Below are 13,814 nucleotides of genomic sequence, written 5' to 3' on the forward strand. Positions count from 1 at the left end.
ACAATATAATCATGTGGGTGGTGGGTGGTGGTGGTAATTAATTTTTATACTTTGCCCCACCAAATGAAAAACAAGTCGGCGCCACTGGCTATAACATACGTATGTAAGACGGAGACAACACATGCGGGTACGACGTCCTCTTAACTCTGAACAGAAATATAGGTAGGTAATCAGACATTTTAGAAAAAATAGATAATAGGCGATCGACAAATAGCGATATTAAAAAAAGTGGGCAAGTGGATGTCGCTCTGCTGTACAGTAGGTTACAAGTGTGTCACTGTAATGGATGGTGTTAAATTTGAATTCAATAATATAATATCATTGTATTAGAAAAACATTCTGAGCGAAAACGGTCAGTCAGCCTATGATATTACTAAGTATATTTGATGATATTATTGTGAATAAAGTAATTTATATAGAACCTATTTACGTGGGACCTTGTTTTAAATTTTCAATCCTTAGATATAAAAGTTGTACATTTTATACATTTTTAACTAAAAATAATTATTAAATTTTAAATTTGATATATTTTGTCAAAATTCAAACTTTAAATGCTTAACAAATAAATTGTTATTGATATTTATAGAAAAAAAAACTAAAAGAATTTAAAACTGAAAATGTCCGTAAACAGGTCAAAAAAAGTCAAAATATTTTCAAAATTGTATGGTATATAGAAAATGAAAATATGAAAATTCAGTGAAATTTTCATGTATTTATAGTTATTCGTTTTTGAATTACAACGAAATAATAAAATCCGCTTATTTGCGTAAAAATTCCCGTTTTTCCTAAATTTTTCTTTTGCTTCTCACGGCGTTTTTGAAAACTACTGGGAATTTTTACTTTTGACCCCCCCAAAGTACCAACTAGATTCACTTTCCAATCATAAAAGTTACTGTTGAAGAAAATCGAAGCAGTTTTACTGTCCTAAAAGGTGATGACAGACACAAAAAAAAATAAAAAAAAATAAAAAAATAAAAAAAACACACATCATTGTAAAATCAATAAATCAATACATTCATCGTTCCACTCAGAATCTAAAATGTCATGCCAGTATTATTGTTTCCATCTTATAAACAACATAGCAAATTTGGTTCTAGAGAACCAATTTTGTTTGTCAGTTAATATTTATTTTTACTCATTATAAAATTTAAATTTTACAATATCTTATTCTGGATGTATTTGGGACATTAAATAAGGGTAATTTCAAGACACACTTAGAAAACTCACACCGGCCAATATCATTGTTGCCTGGTGTACCACTCTGCTCCTGGATATTTACAATTATTTCTACTTTTGTAGGCGAATATCGTTAATATTAATTTATAATTCTCAAATGTTTCATAATTTCTAATTTGTTATTCTCTAATTTAACATAATTTATTGTAACATATACATATCACAGAAGTTAGTATAGCCTAAACTTGGTATTTAAATACATTGTAACAAAAGTCTCATTATTGTATATTTTTGTCTGAAATTTGAATTTGGCTATTTTTGGATTGTTGTTAGATCATATTTAAGAAAAAGCATTTTTTACTTATTAAAATTCACTGCTTTTTTAACTTTTGATTATTGCCAATACCATTATTTGCAGTTTATATATATTTTTCATTTCAATTCCAGTTTACACACATACCAAAGATAGTAGCACACCTGATATTATATCATGTAAAAAAGATTAAATTACGCTTAAAAACTATTGAATTCACAAAATAATCAGTTTAATTGTATATGGATAATGTACTCATACATTTGGGTTCATTATTGAAGTTGGATAATAAGTTTAACTAACCGCTCATAAAAAAAAGACCAGATTGATGAACATGTTGGACTATTGGTCATATTACCGAGATTGTGCTGTTATCTGTATTGTGTATTTAATATTTATTAACAATTTTCTTTATTATTATTTTGATTTTAGATTATTACCTGACTGGTATAAAAGTGCTATATTCAATGAAGTTTATTTTGTAGCTGATGGCGGAACTATTTGGTTCTTACCTCTCAAAGAAGATTATGAACGGTTAGATGTCACAGATCCAAGATATCAATATGGATATTTTGGGTATTTGGAAGGTCATGAGTATCGAATGTACAATACATATGATGTTCATTTTTATGCATCTTTTACATTAGCAAAACTGTGGCCTAAACTACAGGCATGTATTCAATACAAGTTTAGAGATACAATTGATAATGCATTGAATATTACTAGAAAACACTTGTCCTGTGGTACCAGAGGTTTACGGAAATATAAATATAGTGTACCACATGATCTAGGTGATCCAGGTGTGTTTTAATTAATTAATTTTTTTTTATTAAGAGGTATTTATTTCATGAATTATTACATGGTTTTTTTTTATAGAGGAAGACCCTTTTAACTTGGTGAATGCTTATTTAGTACACAATGTATCAGAATGGCGTGATCTTAATTTAAAATTTGTTTTGCAATGCTACAGAGATTACACTATGTTTGGTGATAACAAGTATTTGGCTGATATGTATCCACAAGTAATTCAATTTAAATATTTTTCTAAACAGTTTATTTTTACTGATACGAATAAAAAATACCTTGTTTTGTATATTCCTTACTTGTACATACAATGAATTTAAATAAATAATAATTTACTTATTATATTATATAGATAATATATTATCTAATATTTAATCTATATTATATAGATAAAAAATGTGATGGAGAAATCATTGTCTTGGGATACTGATGGGGATGGAATGATTGAGAATTCTGGAACTGCTGATCAAACTTTTGACACATGGATAATGACTGGCATCAGGTAATAATTATTTTATAAAATACATATTTATTTACTTGATAGAAAATTTTTCTAAAAAATGTTCAAAATATTTTTGTATTGTCTTAGTAAGAACATCTTAACGTTAGGGACTAGGGTACACATTAATATCCACCCATTTATCTCACAGCGTGATTGGAGATTTTTGAGGGAACAATTTTTTATTTTAAATTAAAATTAAATTTAAGTTGTTAGTAAATAGATATAAATAATACATCTCAAATATCTATGATTATTCATTTTTGAATTACAACGGAAAAAAACAAAATTGATTTTTATCTTGTATTGTGTTAATAAACCCATTTTTCCATTATTTTTTGATAGTTTTTCCCAGTTATTGAAAAAGTACTGCAGATTTCATAATTTTGATATCCCACAGTATTAACTACTATTTAATAAATTTAAATTGAGTTTTAGACATGAAAAATTATTCAGGTATGTCAGCAACTCGTGATACGCATGTCTGTGACGTAAGCGTTTCTCCAACATGTTGATCAATGGAGTGGTGGTAGAGTTTTCAGCAGCGGTTGCTATTGCGGTAGTGACGGTGGTGGACCAATGAGAATAGGAGAAATGCTTACATCATAGAATATGGTTGGGTGGAGGGTGGGTGCGCGATTTGTTTCTAAACTGGTAATATTGCTGACATACCTGTATAATTTATCATGGTTTTAGATATTTTACAATATTTATGTTTTTAGTGCTTATTGTGGAGGTTTATGGTTAGCTGCTCTTTATTGCACTGTTCAGATATCAAATATTCTTAAACAAGATGATATCAGTGAAAAATATTCGACCATATTAAATAAAGCCAAGGAATCATTTAATGCTGCTTTGTGGAATGGTAATTTGGTTTAAGTTGTTATCATATTAATCGTCAAAGCATTGCATTTTGTGGTGGTCAAATGATTTTGTAATTTATTTATAATTGAACAAAGTTCAAAAGCTCATAAGTGTACTCTGAGGTGTACAATGTGAGGCCTGAAAGATATAATGAATGTATATATTATATATGGTTAGTCTTTGTTTAGATTAATATTGGTAGAAAGTTATATGATTTTTACACTAAATGATGGTGTCAAGTGTATTTTTAATGATTAAACAGAACCTTCCTTGTTGTCATTTAAAAATGGAAAGAATAATAGGTTAGATTATGATAATAATTAAGATGTGTAAGACTAATTGAATATTAAAAAAATTATGTATTTATTTTAAAATAATATACCTACTGTAGTGTATTATTTTTAATTACAATATTTCATTACAACAATAAATAAATATATAACTATCATCTACATTCTATGAGGAAAAATTAAAACTAGATGTTTTATCCTATATAATATTAAGTTAAAAATTGGTTAATATTTATTTGTCACAATTTTTAGTAGAATATTTGATAATCTGTATATTATTAATTGTTCATCACATGTGTATCATTTAATAGTTTGATACTAAAATAGTTATAAATATTCTTAACATTTTGCTATAGAATACTGAACAGAATTAGAATGTTAGTACATTTATTTTTTCAGGTGGATATTTCAATTTTGATTCGTCTGGTCAGCATCATTCAAAATCAATTATGGCTGATCAATTGTGTGGGGAATGGTATTTGAAATGTTGTGGTGTAAACGAAGAGGTAATGGATTGTACAAGCGGTTTCAGTTTTAATGTGTACATTTTTATCAAATTATTATATTTTTATTTTAGGTACTCCCAGTTGATAGAGTCAAAAAAGCTCTTCATACAATTTACAAGATGAATGTACTTGGGTTCAATGATGGAAAAATGGGAGCTGTGAATGGCATGATGCCCGATGGAAATCCAGACACATTTTCGTTGCAAAGTGAAGAAGTTTGGACAGGAGTTACATATGCTTTGTCCTCTTTAATGATTGCACACGTGAGTTTTATATTGTGAATTATAGTATTAAAATGAAGTACATTATGTTAATGATAAACATTTGTTCATAGGGTTTACGTGATGAAGGTTTTAACACTGCCAAGGGTATTTATAATACTGTTTATAATAATATAGGCATGGCGTACCAGACACCAGAAGCTATTTATTCTAAAAATGCATATCGCTCTGTTGGTTATATGAGACCCCTAAGTATATGGTCTATTCAAACTGCATTGGATAATTTAAACAAAGACTAACTACTAAGATAGTATTACATTTATGTTCAATTTTGTATAATGAGATAAAAGTAAAAATATTTTCTAAATATACAGTAAGTGTATTACGTATGCAAATATGACTATGACTAAATTGAATGAGGATAATGCTGCACAGTTCTTACACATATTTAAGTTGCATGTTTGGTTATTAGAGGTTATTGCATTAAATTGTGCTTCAATTGGTTCCCATGGACAGGTTCGGCACTCATCTTTACCCATCGGTATGCCATGTTCGTTGAGTAAAATCATGGCTTTATTTCCATCCATACATTTGTAAAACACTGCTATTACATTTGACGCAAATGGATCTATGAATGATGTCCTCCATTTTCTAGTTTTCATCTGTTCAAAGTTTGTACTCAGTAATGGAGTATTATCTTTTCCGATGCCCAACCTGGCAACCACGCTCAAAACGTTAAGCGAGTGTCCAAAGTAAAATATTCCTAATGGTCCTTGTTTCCCTCTTGAAATGTTCCTATACAATTAACAAACTACATTGTAATTATATTATTATTTTTAATGTTGATGTTGTGTTGTATTGAGCATAAGATAATATATATGAAGTTAGGGTATGGGTAAGTTGCTATTTTTTTCAGTACATGAATATAATTAGATTTAAAAACTAGGTTAAAACAATAGTTATGTAATATGTTACAACACATTTTATAACTAAGTCTAGTCAGTAAATTTTAGTAGACTAAAACTAATTATGTAGCATTAGCAACATTGAAAACTAGTTTGTGATCTCTTGACAAGGTTACTATAAAAAAAAAATGTTAGATTAGGTTAGGTTAACCTTTTTTTTATAGAAAAAAACAGTAATAAAGTATTATATATTAATATTGTGTGTGTTTTATTTTGTTGCTGTACCTACAACCTACTTTGTTGTATCCGTAGACTTCTCTCTTTCATCCACTCCTATTTTTATAAGCTTTAGCTTAACTTATTTTTCTGTGTTGCTACGTAAATAATTTTAATCTACTAAAATTTACTGACTAAACTTAGTTGTATATTTTGTTACAGATTACATAAATGTTTTCTTGATTTAGTTGATAATTCTAATAATTTTTAGCTTTGATACATGTAGGAAACATACCTTTACCCTACACAATTTAAATTGTATGCTTAATACAACAGGTGTGTTATTAATTTACTATCAAACAACTATACAAGTTACTCATACTTGAAATTGTCTATCAAGTCCTTCACAATAGGGCATCCCATGCTCTCTCCAATGGGATTTCCATACCCATTGCCATAGTAATGTTTGAGATCATCTACGTATTCAAGGATCTTAAGAAAAAAAAACATTATTGTCAACAAATTTAAGATCACGCTGATAGTGGTGACAGGTGGTATTATATCATATATATTATTATTTATTTTATTCAACGCCGACTAAAACGGCCTGTCCTAACGACCTTCTTAGTTAACTATTCATACTTAGATACTTAGATAAAAGTCAGGGGACGAGGTGGCCGAGCGATCTAAGGCGTCGGTTGCGGCGCAGCCGTCACTGGTTCGATTCCCGGCCACCGGGCGGCATTTTTCTTCGGGCAAGTCACGGTGTCCGGAGAACAAGTGCCGCCTCCCGGGCATGATGGCAGATACCTACGGGTGCCCAGTCAAAAATTCTGCCAAACCTAACACACACGTGTTCCCCGCCTACCGACATTAAAAACGTTAAAAAAAACCAATACAGCTAATGGCCAGAGTTGCCGTGCTCAAGATCATAAAAAAAAGAGAAAAAAAAGTCCAACATATTATCTTAACAGACATTTATATTATTATTTATTTTATTACTTTATTCTGAACTTACATAATTTACAAATAATTTCTATTATTATCTTCTTATTGTATAAGCACCATTAAGGGCGTTGGATGCGGGATTTGCTGTCTTTGTCTAATGCACGTGGAACTTAGGAATAACGACCTAAGCGACTGACAAAAATGTAAGTACTTATAGTTGTTTGATTTAAAAAATGAATAGATGTTTGAATTGGTATACAAGTTTACTTTGCATCGGTCGAATCATATTTTTAATATTTTTTAATTACATTTATAAAAAAAAACAAAATTAAACAAAATTCATCAACACAAAAAAATAATTTGGACGAGACTACCGAAACTCACAGTGATGAATAAAAAGCAAAGAAAATATGTAACCATGAACAGAACGATGGATATAATGATGATGATGAAAACATTCAACTAAAAAATAATGTTTAAAACATATAAATAAATATAATATATTATTATTAACAAAAAAATTAAAAATTAAATAAAAAAAATTAATTTTAAGTGACTCTTTGTTCTGGGACTCTGGGTCCACATCAAGTACCTATGACTTTTTTTTTTGTTTCTGTTTTTAAAAACAATTTGTACTGTCCTGTGTAGACCCAGAAATTCAGAACTATGGTTTTTGTTTTGTCTTAGTGGTTAATAAAAGCAAACATATAGGCAAATAGTGATGTTAGGTCGGATAGGTCCCACCGAGTCACAAAAAAAAGGTGGAGCTTAAGCACCCCTTACTTCAAATGTCTAGTTGCGCCAATGGCCAGGAATATCTTATAATAAAATTAATAATAAAAAAAAATTATTTATTTTCTAATATAATACTGTGGACCGCACCACGGAGTGATACAATGCAGTAAGGACCATTGGATGTCAGTGTTAATTACTAATCAAATAAATGCGAGGATTTAAGGCCCAAGGCCCTAGAGCAGTAGTCGGCAACCTTTTTGGACTCTTGTGCCACATTCAAAAATTAAAAATGTTTCACGGGCATTGTCGCCAGTTGATAAAAATTAAAATCTTTTAGTCTTATTTTAAAATATAATTTCCTTTACAAATTACAGTACTATACAAGTTGAGAAGAGTAGTGTTACACTGATTGATTAGTGAGCGGTTATTGGATATCTTTCTGGTGTTAACGTTATATGCATAGGTTTAGGGTCATAGACTGTTCCTAGTTATAGACTTATTTGATCTATAATTAATACCTCCTCGATAATTGGAACTTTTCGAGATCTTCACAATTACATAAACTAAACTCAACACATCCATATGCCGCAATGTCAAAAAGACTGTTTTTTGTTTCATTTTGCTTCATTTCCTAATTTTTTTTTAAAAGTTTCATTACCTATTTATTCTACTCTTGGCTGACTTCTCAGTATATTCCGATATTTATCATGGTGAGTTTTTATCATTTGCATCATATGTTTGAGATACCTACTGCTAGAATTGATGCTTTTAGTCACACCTTTTCTAAATCAACTGCTACGATGTCTGTTATAGACCTTAGTACCTTTCTAGTACCTAAGTTCTTTAGAGGTAATTGCGGGTTCTAGTATATGTTTAACTTTCAGATACAAATAATTTTGCATAACATCTTCAAAAGTTGGAAGTTCATTGTTATATCTTTAGCATCTCCAAAAATTAAACATTTATATTTATTCCTGGACAAAGCACAAGCCATTTTAAATGAATATTTAACAAACCAACTCAAAAACAATAAACTTTACACGACACCATACGAATATACATCGATATTGAATGTAAAATCGTCTATTGAATTAATGATGAAATGTCACATTAAGATAAGATAGAACAACTCGTAAATAGAATAACCCAATAAACCAAGCAAAATAATTGTACTCTATATATTTCAAATGCCTTGCAGGACTTCTTAATTTAATCCTAGGCATATTAAAATTATAATTAGCATAATATAGGGATCAAAATACATATTTCCCCAACTATTAGAAAGTTTATATGTAAGATTCATTTTTTCATTCCACCTTAACAAAGATCCATAGAGGAATGTTATGTGGCTTAAAAAATCTTGTGGGCTTACAAAAATTAAGTAAGACCTTGGTCTTCGGTCGGATTATAAGATATAATTTTGTCTATGTGTAAGGTTATGGATATATTTTTAATATTTTAAACGACTGAATCACGGCTGCTGTAAATTTACAGTAGGTTTTATCTACATTCTATAGCCATGAACTGAATTATTATTAAGGGGATACCACCCGTTGATTTTTTTGTCTTTGTCTAACACACGCGTGACTTAGTATTTTAGACGTGTTTTTTTGTCAAACATACCAAATGATCTAATGAAGCGATAAAAATTCTGAAAACAGATTTGAATTTTTCGTCAAGTCTACTTGAAATCCACTTTACTGCATTTTTGATATCAACCCTCAATTCTTAAAATCGTTATATTAAAAAAAAAGTAATTAAAAAATTGTCGTATTCCAATTTTTGTAGAAGTTAAAATCAAAAAATCAAAAATGTGGGAAATTGTGCTTCATTAGATCAATTGGTATGTTTGACAAAGAACCCGTCTAAAATCCTATGTCACGCGTGTGTTAGGTAAGGACAGAAAATGATGATATCGAATCCTCTCAATAAAACTATAATAGTATGGCCTTAAATTGCCTACACAGAGCGCCGTCCTAACTCGTGTGTATTTTTGGTAAATCTTATGACGTAAACTGTCCATAAAACACTAAAACATAGGTATTTTTTTAACCAACCCACACAAATATGCTAAACCATTCAAATATCTGCCCAATCAAAAATTATTTTTTACAAATATTATGTGCACTAGCTAACCTACTGTAACGTTGGTTGTTGTGTCGTCGAGACAGACACATGGTCACAACTCACAAGTCAGTATAGTCACAATATAACAGGTTATTTCCGGTCTAGCGTGTGACCTACCAATATCGATATTGCACTAATACGTGTATAGTGGGTAGGGTTTTCCCATAGATAAAATTAATGTTTTAAAGATATGTTCATAGAAATTTTAACTTTTAAGTGACTAATGACATGGTCAGTTGGGTATATTTCGGCCATATAATATAATAGTTATTCATACTTCACGTAAAAACTAGCTGTCCCGCCCACAGACTTAATAATATAATATATTATATATGGTCACATGGACTGTGCGACTCCTATACCTTACTATAGCCTATAGGTTACTAAGTGCCAACATTGTTAGAAAGAGATAGTCAATACCTGTGTAATATAATGGAACCTATAGCTACAAACTACCTAAGGTGTATGCTATCTTTTTCTAAAAATGTCGTTATATTTGTCGTTGAACTATTATTCTCTCTTTCTCTCTCTCTCTCTCACTCTCTCTCTCTCTCACGCTATTAATATGTATACATGGTACCCAAGTTGTATGCTATATTTGTCTTACAGTGTTGGCCCCTAGACCTCTCTCTCTCTGTTATCAAACCATTTCTTTACAGGTCTATGATGGGTCCACTCAACGTTGCCCAGGCCAAAGATTTGTATTTTTAATAAATAAATTATTTGTAAAAAACTGTTAATGCCATGTTACTGCTAATTATAATATTATATAATATAAAAAGTGGCGAGGTGTGGTGCGGTCCGTAAACTCAACTGCGGAAACGCTCCGAGTGTACGTATCCGGTATCGGCCGGTATTGCTAGCTCCCGAGTGGATGACCCACCCGTGATTTGTAGTAACAAATCTTTGCCACACGCGTACAAACGTTTTTCAACTAACCGTTCCTACCTACTAACAAAACAACTAATAGCCACAGTTGCAGGGCTTAAGCTCAATGAAAAAAAATAATTTTATACCAATGGCAATAATTTAGATAAAAAAAAATGTTTCTTTTTTCACAAGCTGAAAAAAAATCTTGCGTGAGCTATTCTTTAGCTACTTACAGAAGTTGAAAAAATTAGCTACAAATACTCAAGTCTCAAGAATTCTATTGATATAACTTTTATTGAAGTAGTTTTTGAGTCTATATTAACTTCGAACCAACATCCATTTTTGTCTTCTCCCTTGAAAAAATTATCAATTTCCATAGTAAATCTCAAAATCCTTGTTTGAGCACCTCTCTGGGTTGGACCTACACTATGTCCAATTGTGAATCAAAACCATGATGAGACAAACTCAAACACAAAAATTGGTCTAGCCGTTTATGGGAAGTTCAGTGATGTACAGACATACAGAGGAATTATATGCAGGCATACAAACTATAAAGATGGTTCGTAATTCGTATATCCCAAGGGCGGCAAACGGTCGATCATGAATGATTTCATAGTGGATTTCCTTGGCCCCTTGTTAGAATTTATCAACTATTATTATACATTTAGTCATTTAGTAGATTTCGGATTGATCTGTAGGTATGTGTGAAATGGTATTTTCTCAAATGAAAGTTATAAAAGCTGAATACCGAGCTATACTTTCTGATGTTAATTTAGAGCCACATCTTTGTTTAATAGTTAGAAACTATAGGTACTAACTACCACCTATATTAAATTTACTGGGGTCATGATATGCAATGAAACGCTTCTACATCAACATTAAAATGTTTATTTTTTTTGAAATTATTACTTGAAATATAATGTGAAACGCATCCATTTTATAGATAGCTTTACATTTTTTATGTTTATTATTAACTTTTGGGATAAATATTAGTATAAAATATTTTTTTTCACATTAGTCGATCTTCATCAAAGGAAAGGTACCTACCTATAAATTATATTCTCAGTATTATAGATCTTAATCAAACGAGGTTTAGCCACCCCTGAACTATATCCAAATACACAAACAATTAAATATTATGGATAATTCTACAAAAATATATATAATATTAAAATTAACGATGCTCCGCCCACCATTAATCGGACATTTAAAGTGGAATGGTGGAGATGAATACGTGCAAACAAAAAAAACATATTTGAAGAGTTCTTAGTAGACGTGAAGGATGCATTTGTTAAAAGGTTAGCTGAGTACCTAAGTAATAGGTATATACTATCAGTATACATACGACGAAATACAATTGAATAATGTTGTTTGGTTGCACACCTACATACTGGTATCCTAAATAATTATGATAATATTATGATGTGCACACGCTATAAATAATCGGTACACGTATAATAATTAATAATTGTATCATTTATGTGTACTGTATACATACTTCGAAATCGTTTTGCGTGAACACGGCACACCATGCTGGTCGCGACTGTATGTACCAAGCTTTCTCATACATGCACGATTCTAACATCAGTGAAACATTTTCTAAAAAAAGAGTAGAAAACAATTTTATTATACTTATATAATACACGCGTTGCACATATTATGGTGACGGCATCGTGTAAAATATAACTTTATTTTTAAATTAAAAAAAAAAAAATCGTAATTTTGGAAGTATTCGAGCTTGGTTTGTACCTATTTCAATTAAAAGATCGCTATCAACAAGTAAAATAATCGTTATTCGACTTCTACATTTTCTGTTCTATCTGTTACGTCTCACACTGGGGACTAATTTAAGTTTTTTCTAGTATGTAGTATTTACGCGTACCTATATAATTAAAATGTATGGTCAACAAATTGTTGATTCATATATAGGTCTCTAACATGCATATTTCATGATGTCAAATGATTAGGTATAAATTGTTTTAAGTAAATTAATTTATCTTTGTGTTTATAGTTTTAATTTTGTATTACTAGGTAGTTTTATAATATTATTAATATACAAACTAAAATATACATACTATACATTATCCTATCTAAAAAAGTAATGTATTAAATTTCTAATGGTACCTACCTACTTGCAAGTAACCATGTACAGGTGTGTAAATAAAGTGTAATACGTTTAGCCTATAATACTGCTACATTGACACCATTAAGCATTCTTTTCGATAAAAATGATCAGTTCACGTATATAACTAATTATACTAGTTAATTCTTATATTTATACATATTATTATAAATAAAGAGAGTAAACGAATGTTACGGCAACGTTTCATATAAAATCATTATTAGAATCACGAATCAGGTACCTATATAATATAATATTAAGTGTGGAATCGTGTTTCAGTGTTTGTATATTTCCTTCTTTTTTTTTTCTCTTTTTCATTCGCTCTCGAGTATTTGGAGCTGGCTAACCTTGTCCTACAAATGGTTCGGTTCTACGATATTGCTGAAGTTTTTTCCAAACTTACGTATCCATACACATGGGTAATGTACTAATTTTTACCTGTTATGTACTTATGTCATGTACTTATGTCTAACGGGGGAACTTTTGTTTGCCCTATAATATAATACATTATATATAGGGACTTAATCAAATAATAAATAATTCTTTCCTACTATTGGAATATTTTCAGTAATATTATATCAAATGCGGCCACTCGGGTATGTAAATAAAATATTATGTGTAATGATATTTAATATTTTTTGTGTTTTCACCTTTACCTACATGGAAATATTAATGAAAGTACAAAAACAATGTCAAGCTGTTCTACTTCTTTTCACATTAGCGCATCCCAATAATATATAATAATATATTTATTGAACCATCATAAATTACGAAGTAGGAACAAATTATATAATATTCAATGAAAATAAATTTCAAAACGAAAAAAAAACAAATAGTAGGTACTTTGATGAAGCTGTCCCAATAAGCAAGCTTGTGAAAGGGAACAGTGAGTTAAAAAACAGTTATTAAATATAAATTAAACATAGGTAATTCAAAACAATACTAAACATAGGTACATGCAAAATTAAATAATTACTTAATGCCAAGTTCAATGTTACTAACATATAAAATATTTAAATCTAAATTATTTACATAGTGTAAAAATGTTTTTTTATTATAAAAAGTAGATACATCAAGATTTGCTTTTATAAGTACATAAAATATTTTTTTCACTAAACAAATTCTTATTAACCGGTGTATTAAGGTTAACTCCAAGCTTTAATCTTGTGTGATATTTACAAGGCTGGGCAAGTTAACTATTTTTTTAACTCGTTAAGT

The 13,814-nt window shown here is 29.8% G+C and overlaps 2 protein-coding genes across 2 annotated transcripts in view; one reads left to right on the forward strand and one right to left on the reverse strand.

The window, feature by feature from the left end:
- The window catches only part of LOC100164394 (non-lysosomal glucosylceramidase), an 11,523-nt gene extending 6,455 nt beyond the window's left edge, over positions 1 to 5,068 (forward strand). The window contains exons 10-16 of the mRNA XM_008184039.3: positions 1,922 to 2,289; positions 2,366 to 2,511; positions 2,683 to 2,795; positions 3,515 to 3,657; positions 4,346 to 4,452; positions 4,524 to 4,715; positions 4,787 to 5,068. Of these exons, the coding sequence (XP_008182261.1) occupies positions 1,922 to 2,289; positions 2,366 to 2,511; positions 2,683 to 2,795; positions 3,515 to 3,657; positions 4,346 to 4,452; positions 4,524 to 4,715; positions 4,787 to 4,972 (1,255 nt within the window). The 3' untranslated portion in view covers positions 4,973 to 5,068. The remainder of the gene's footprint in view (positions 1 to 1,921; positions 2,290 to 2,365; positions 2,512 to 2,682; positions 2,796 to 3,514; positions 3,658 to 4,345; positions 4,453 to 4,523; positions 4,716 to 4,786) is intronic.
- Positions 4,987 to 13,814, reverse strand: part of LOC100162318 (multiple inositol polyphosphate phosphatase 1) — a 25,383-nt gene continuing 16,555 nt past the window's right edge. Inside the window, exons 5-7 of the mRNA XM_001943774.5 lie at positions 11,973 to 12,073; positions 6,177 to 6,286; positions 4,987 to 5,468 (exon numbers count right to left, since the gene is read on the reverse strand). Coding sequence (XP_001943809.2) covers positions 5,036 to 5,468; positions 6,177 to 6,286; positions 11,973 to 12,073 — 644 coding nt within the window. The 3' untranslated portion in view covers positions 4,987 to 5,035. The remainder of the gene's footprint in view (positions 5,469 to 6,176; positions 6,287 to 11,972; positions 12,074 to 13,814) is intronic.

The sequence above is a fragment of the Acyrthosiphon pisum genome, chromosome A2, assembly GCF_005508785.2.
Source record: "Acyrthosiphon pisum isolate AL4f chromosome A2, pea_aphid_22Mar2018_4r6ur, whole genome shotgun sequence".
NCBI lineage: Eukaryota > Metazoa > Arthropoda > Insecta > Hemiptera > Aphididae > Acyrthosiphon > Acyrthosiphon pisum.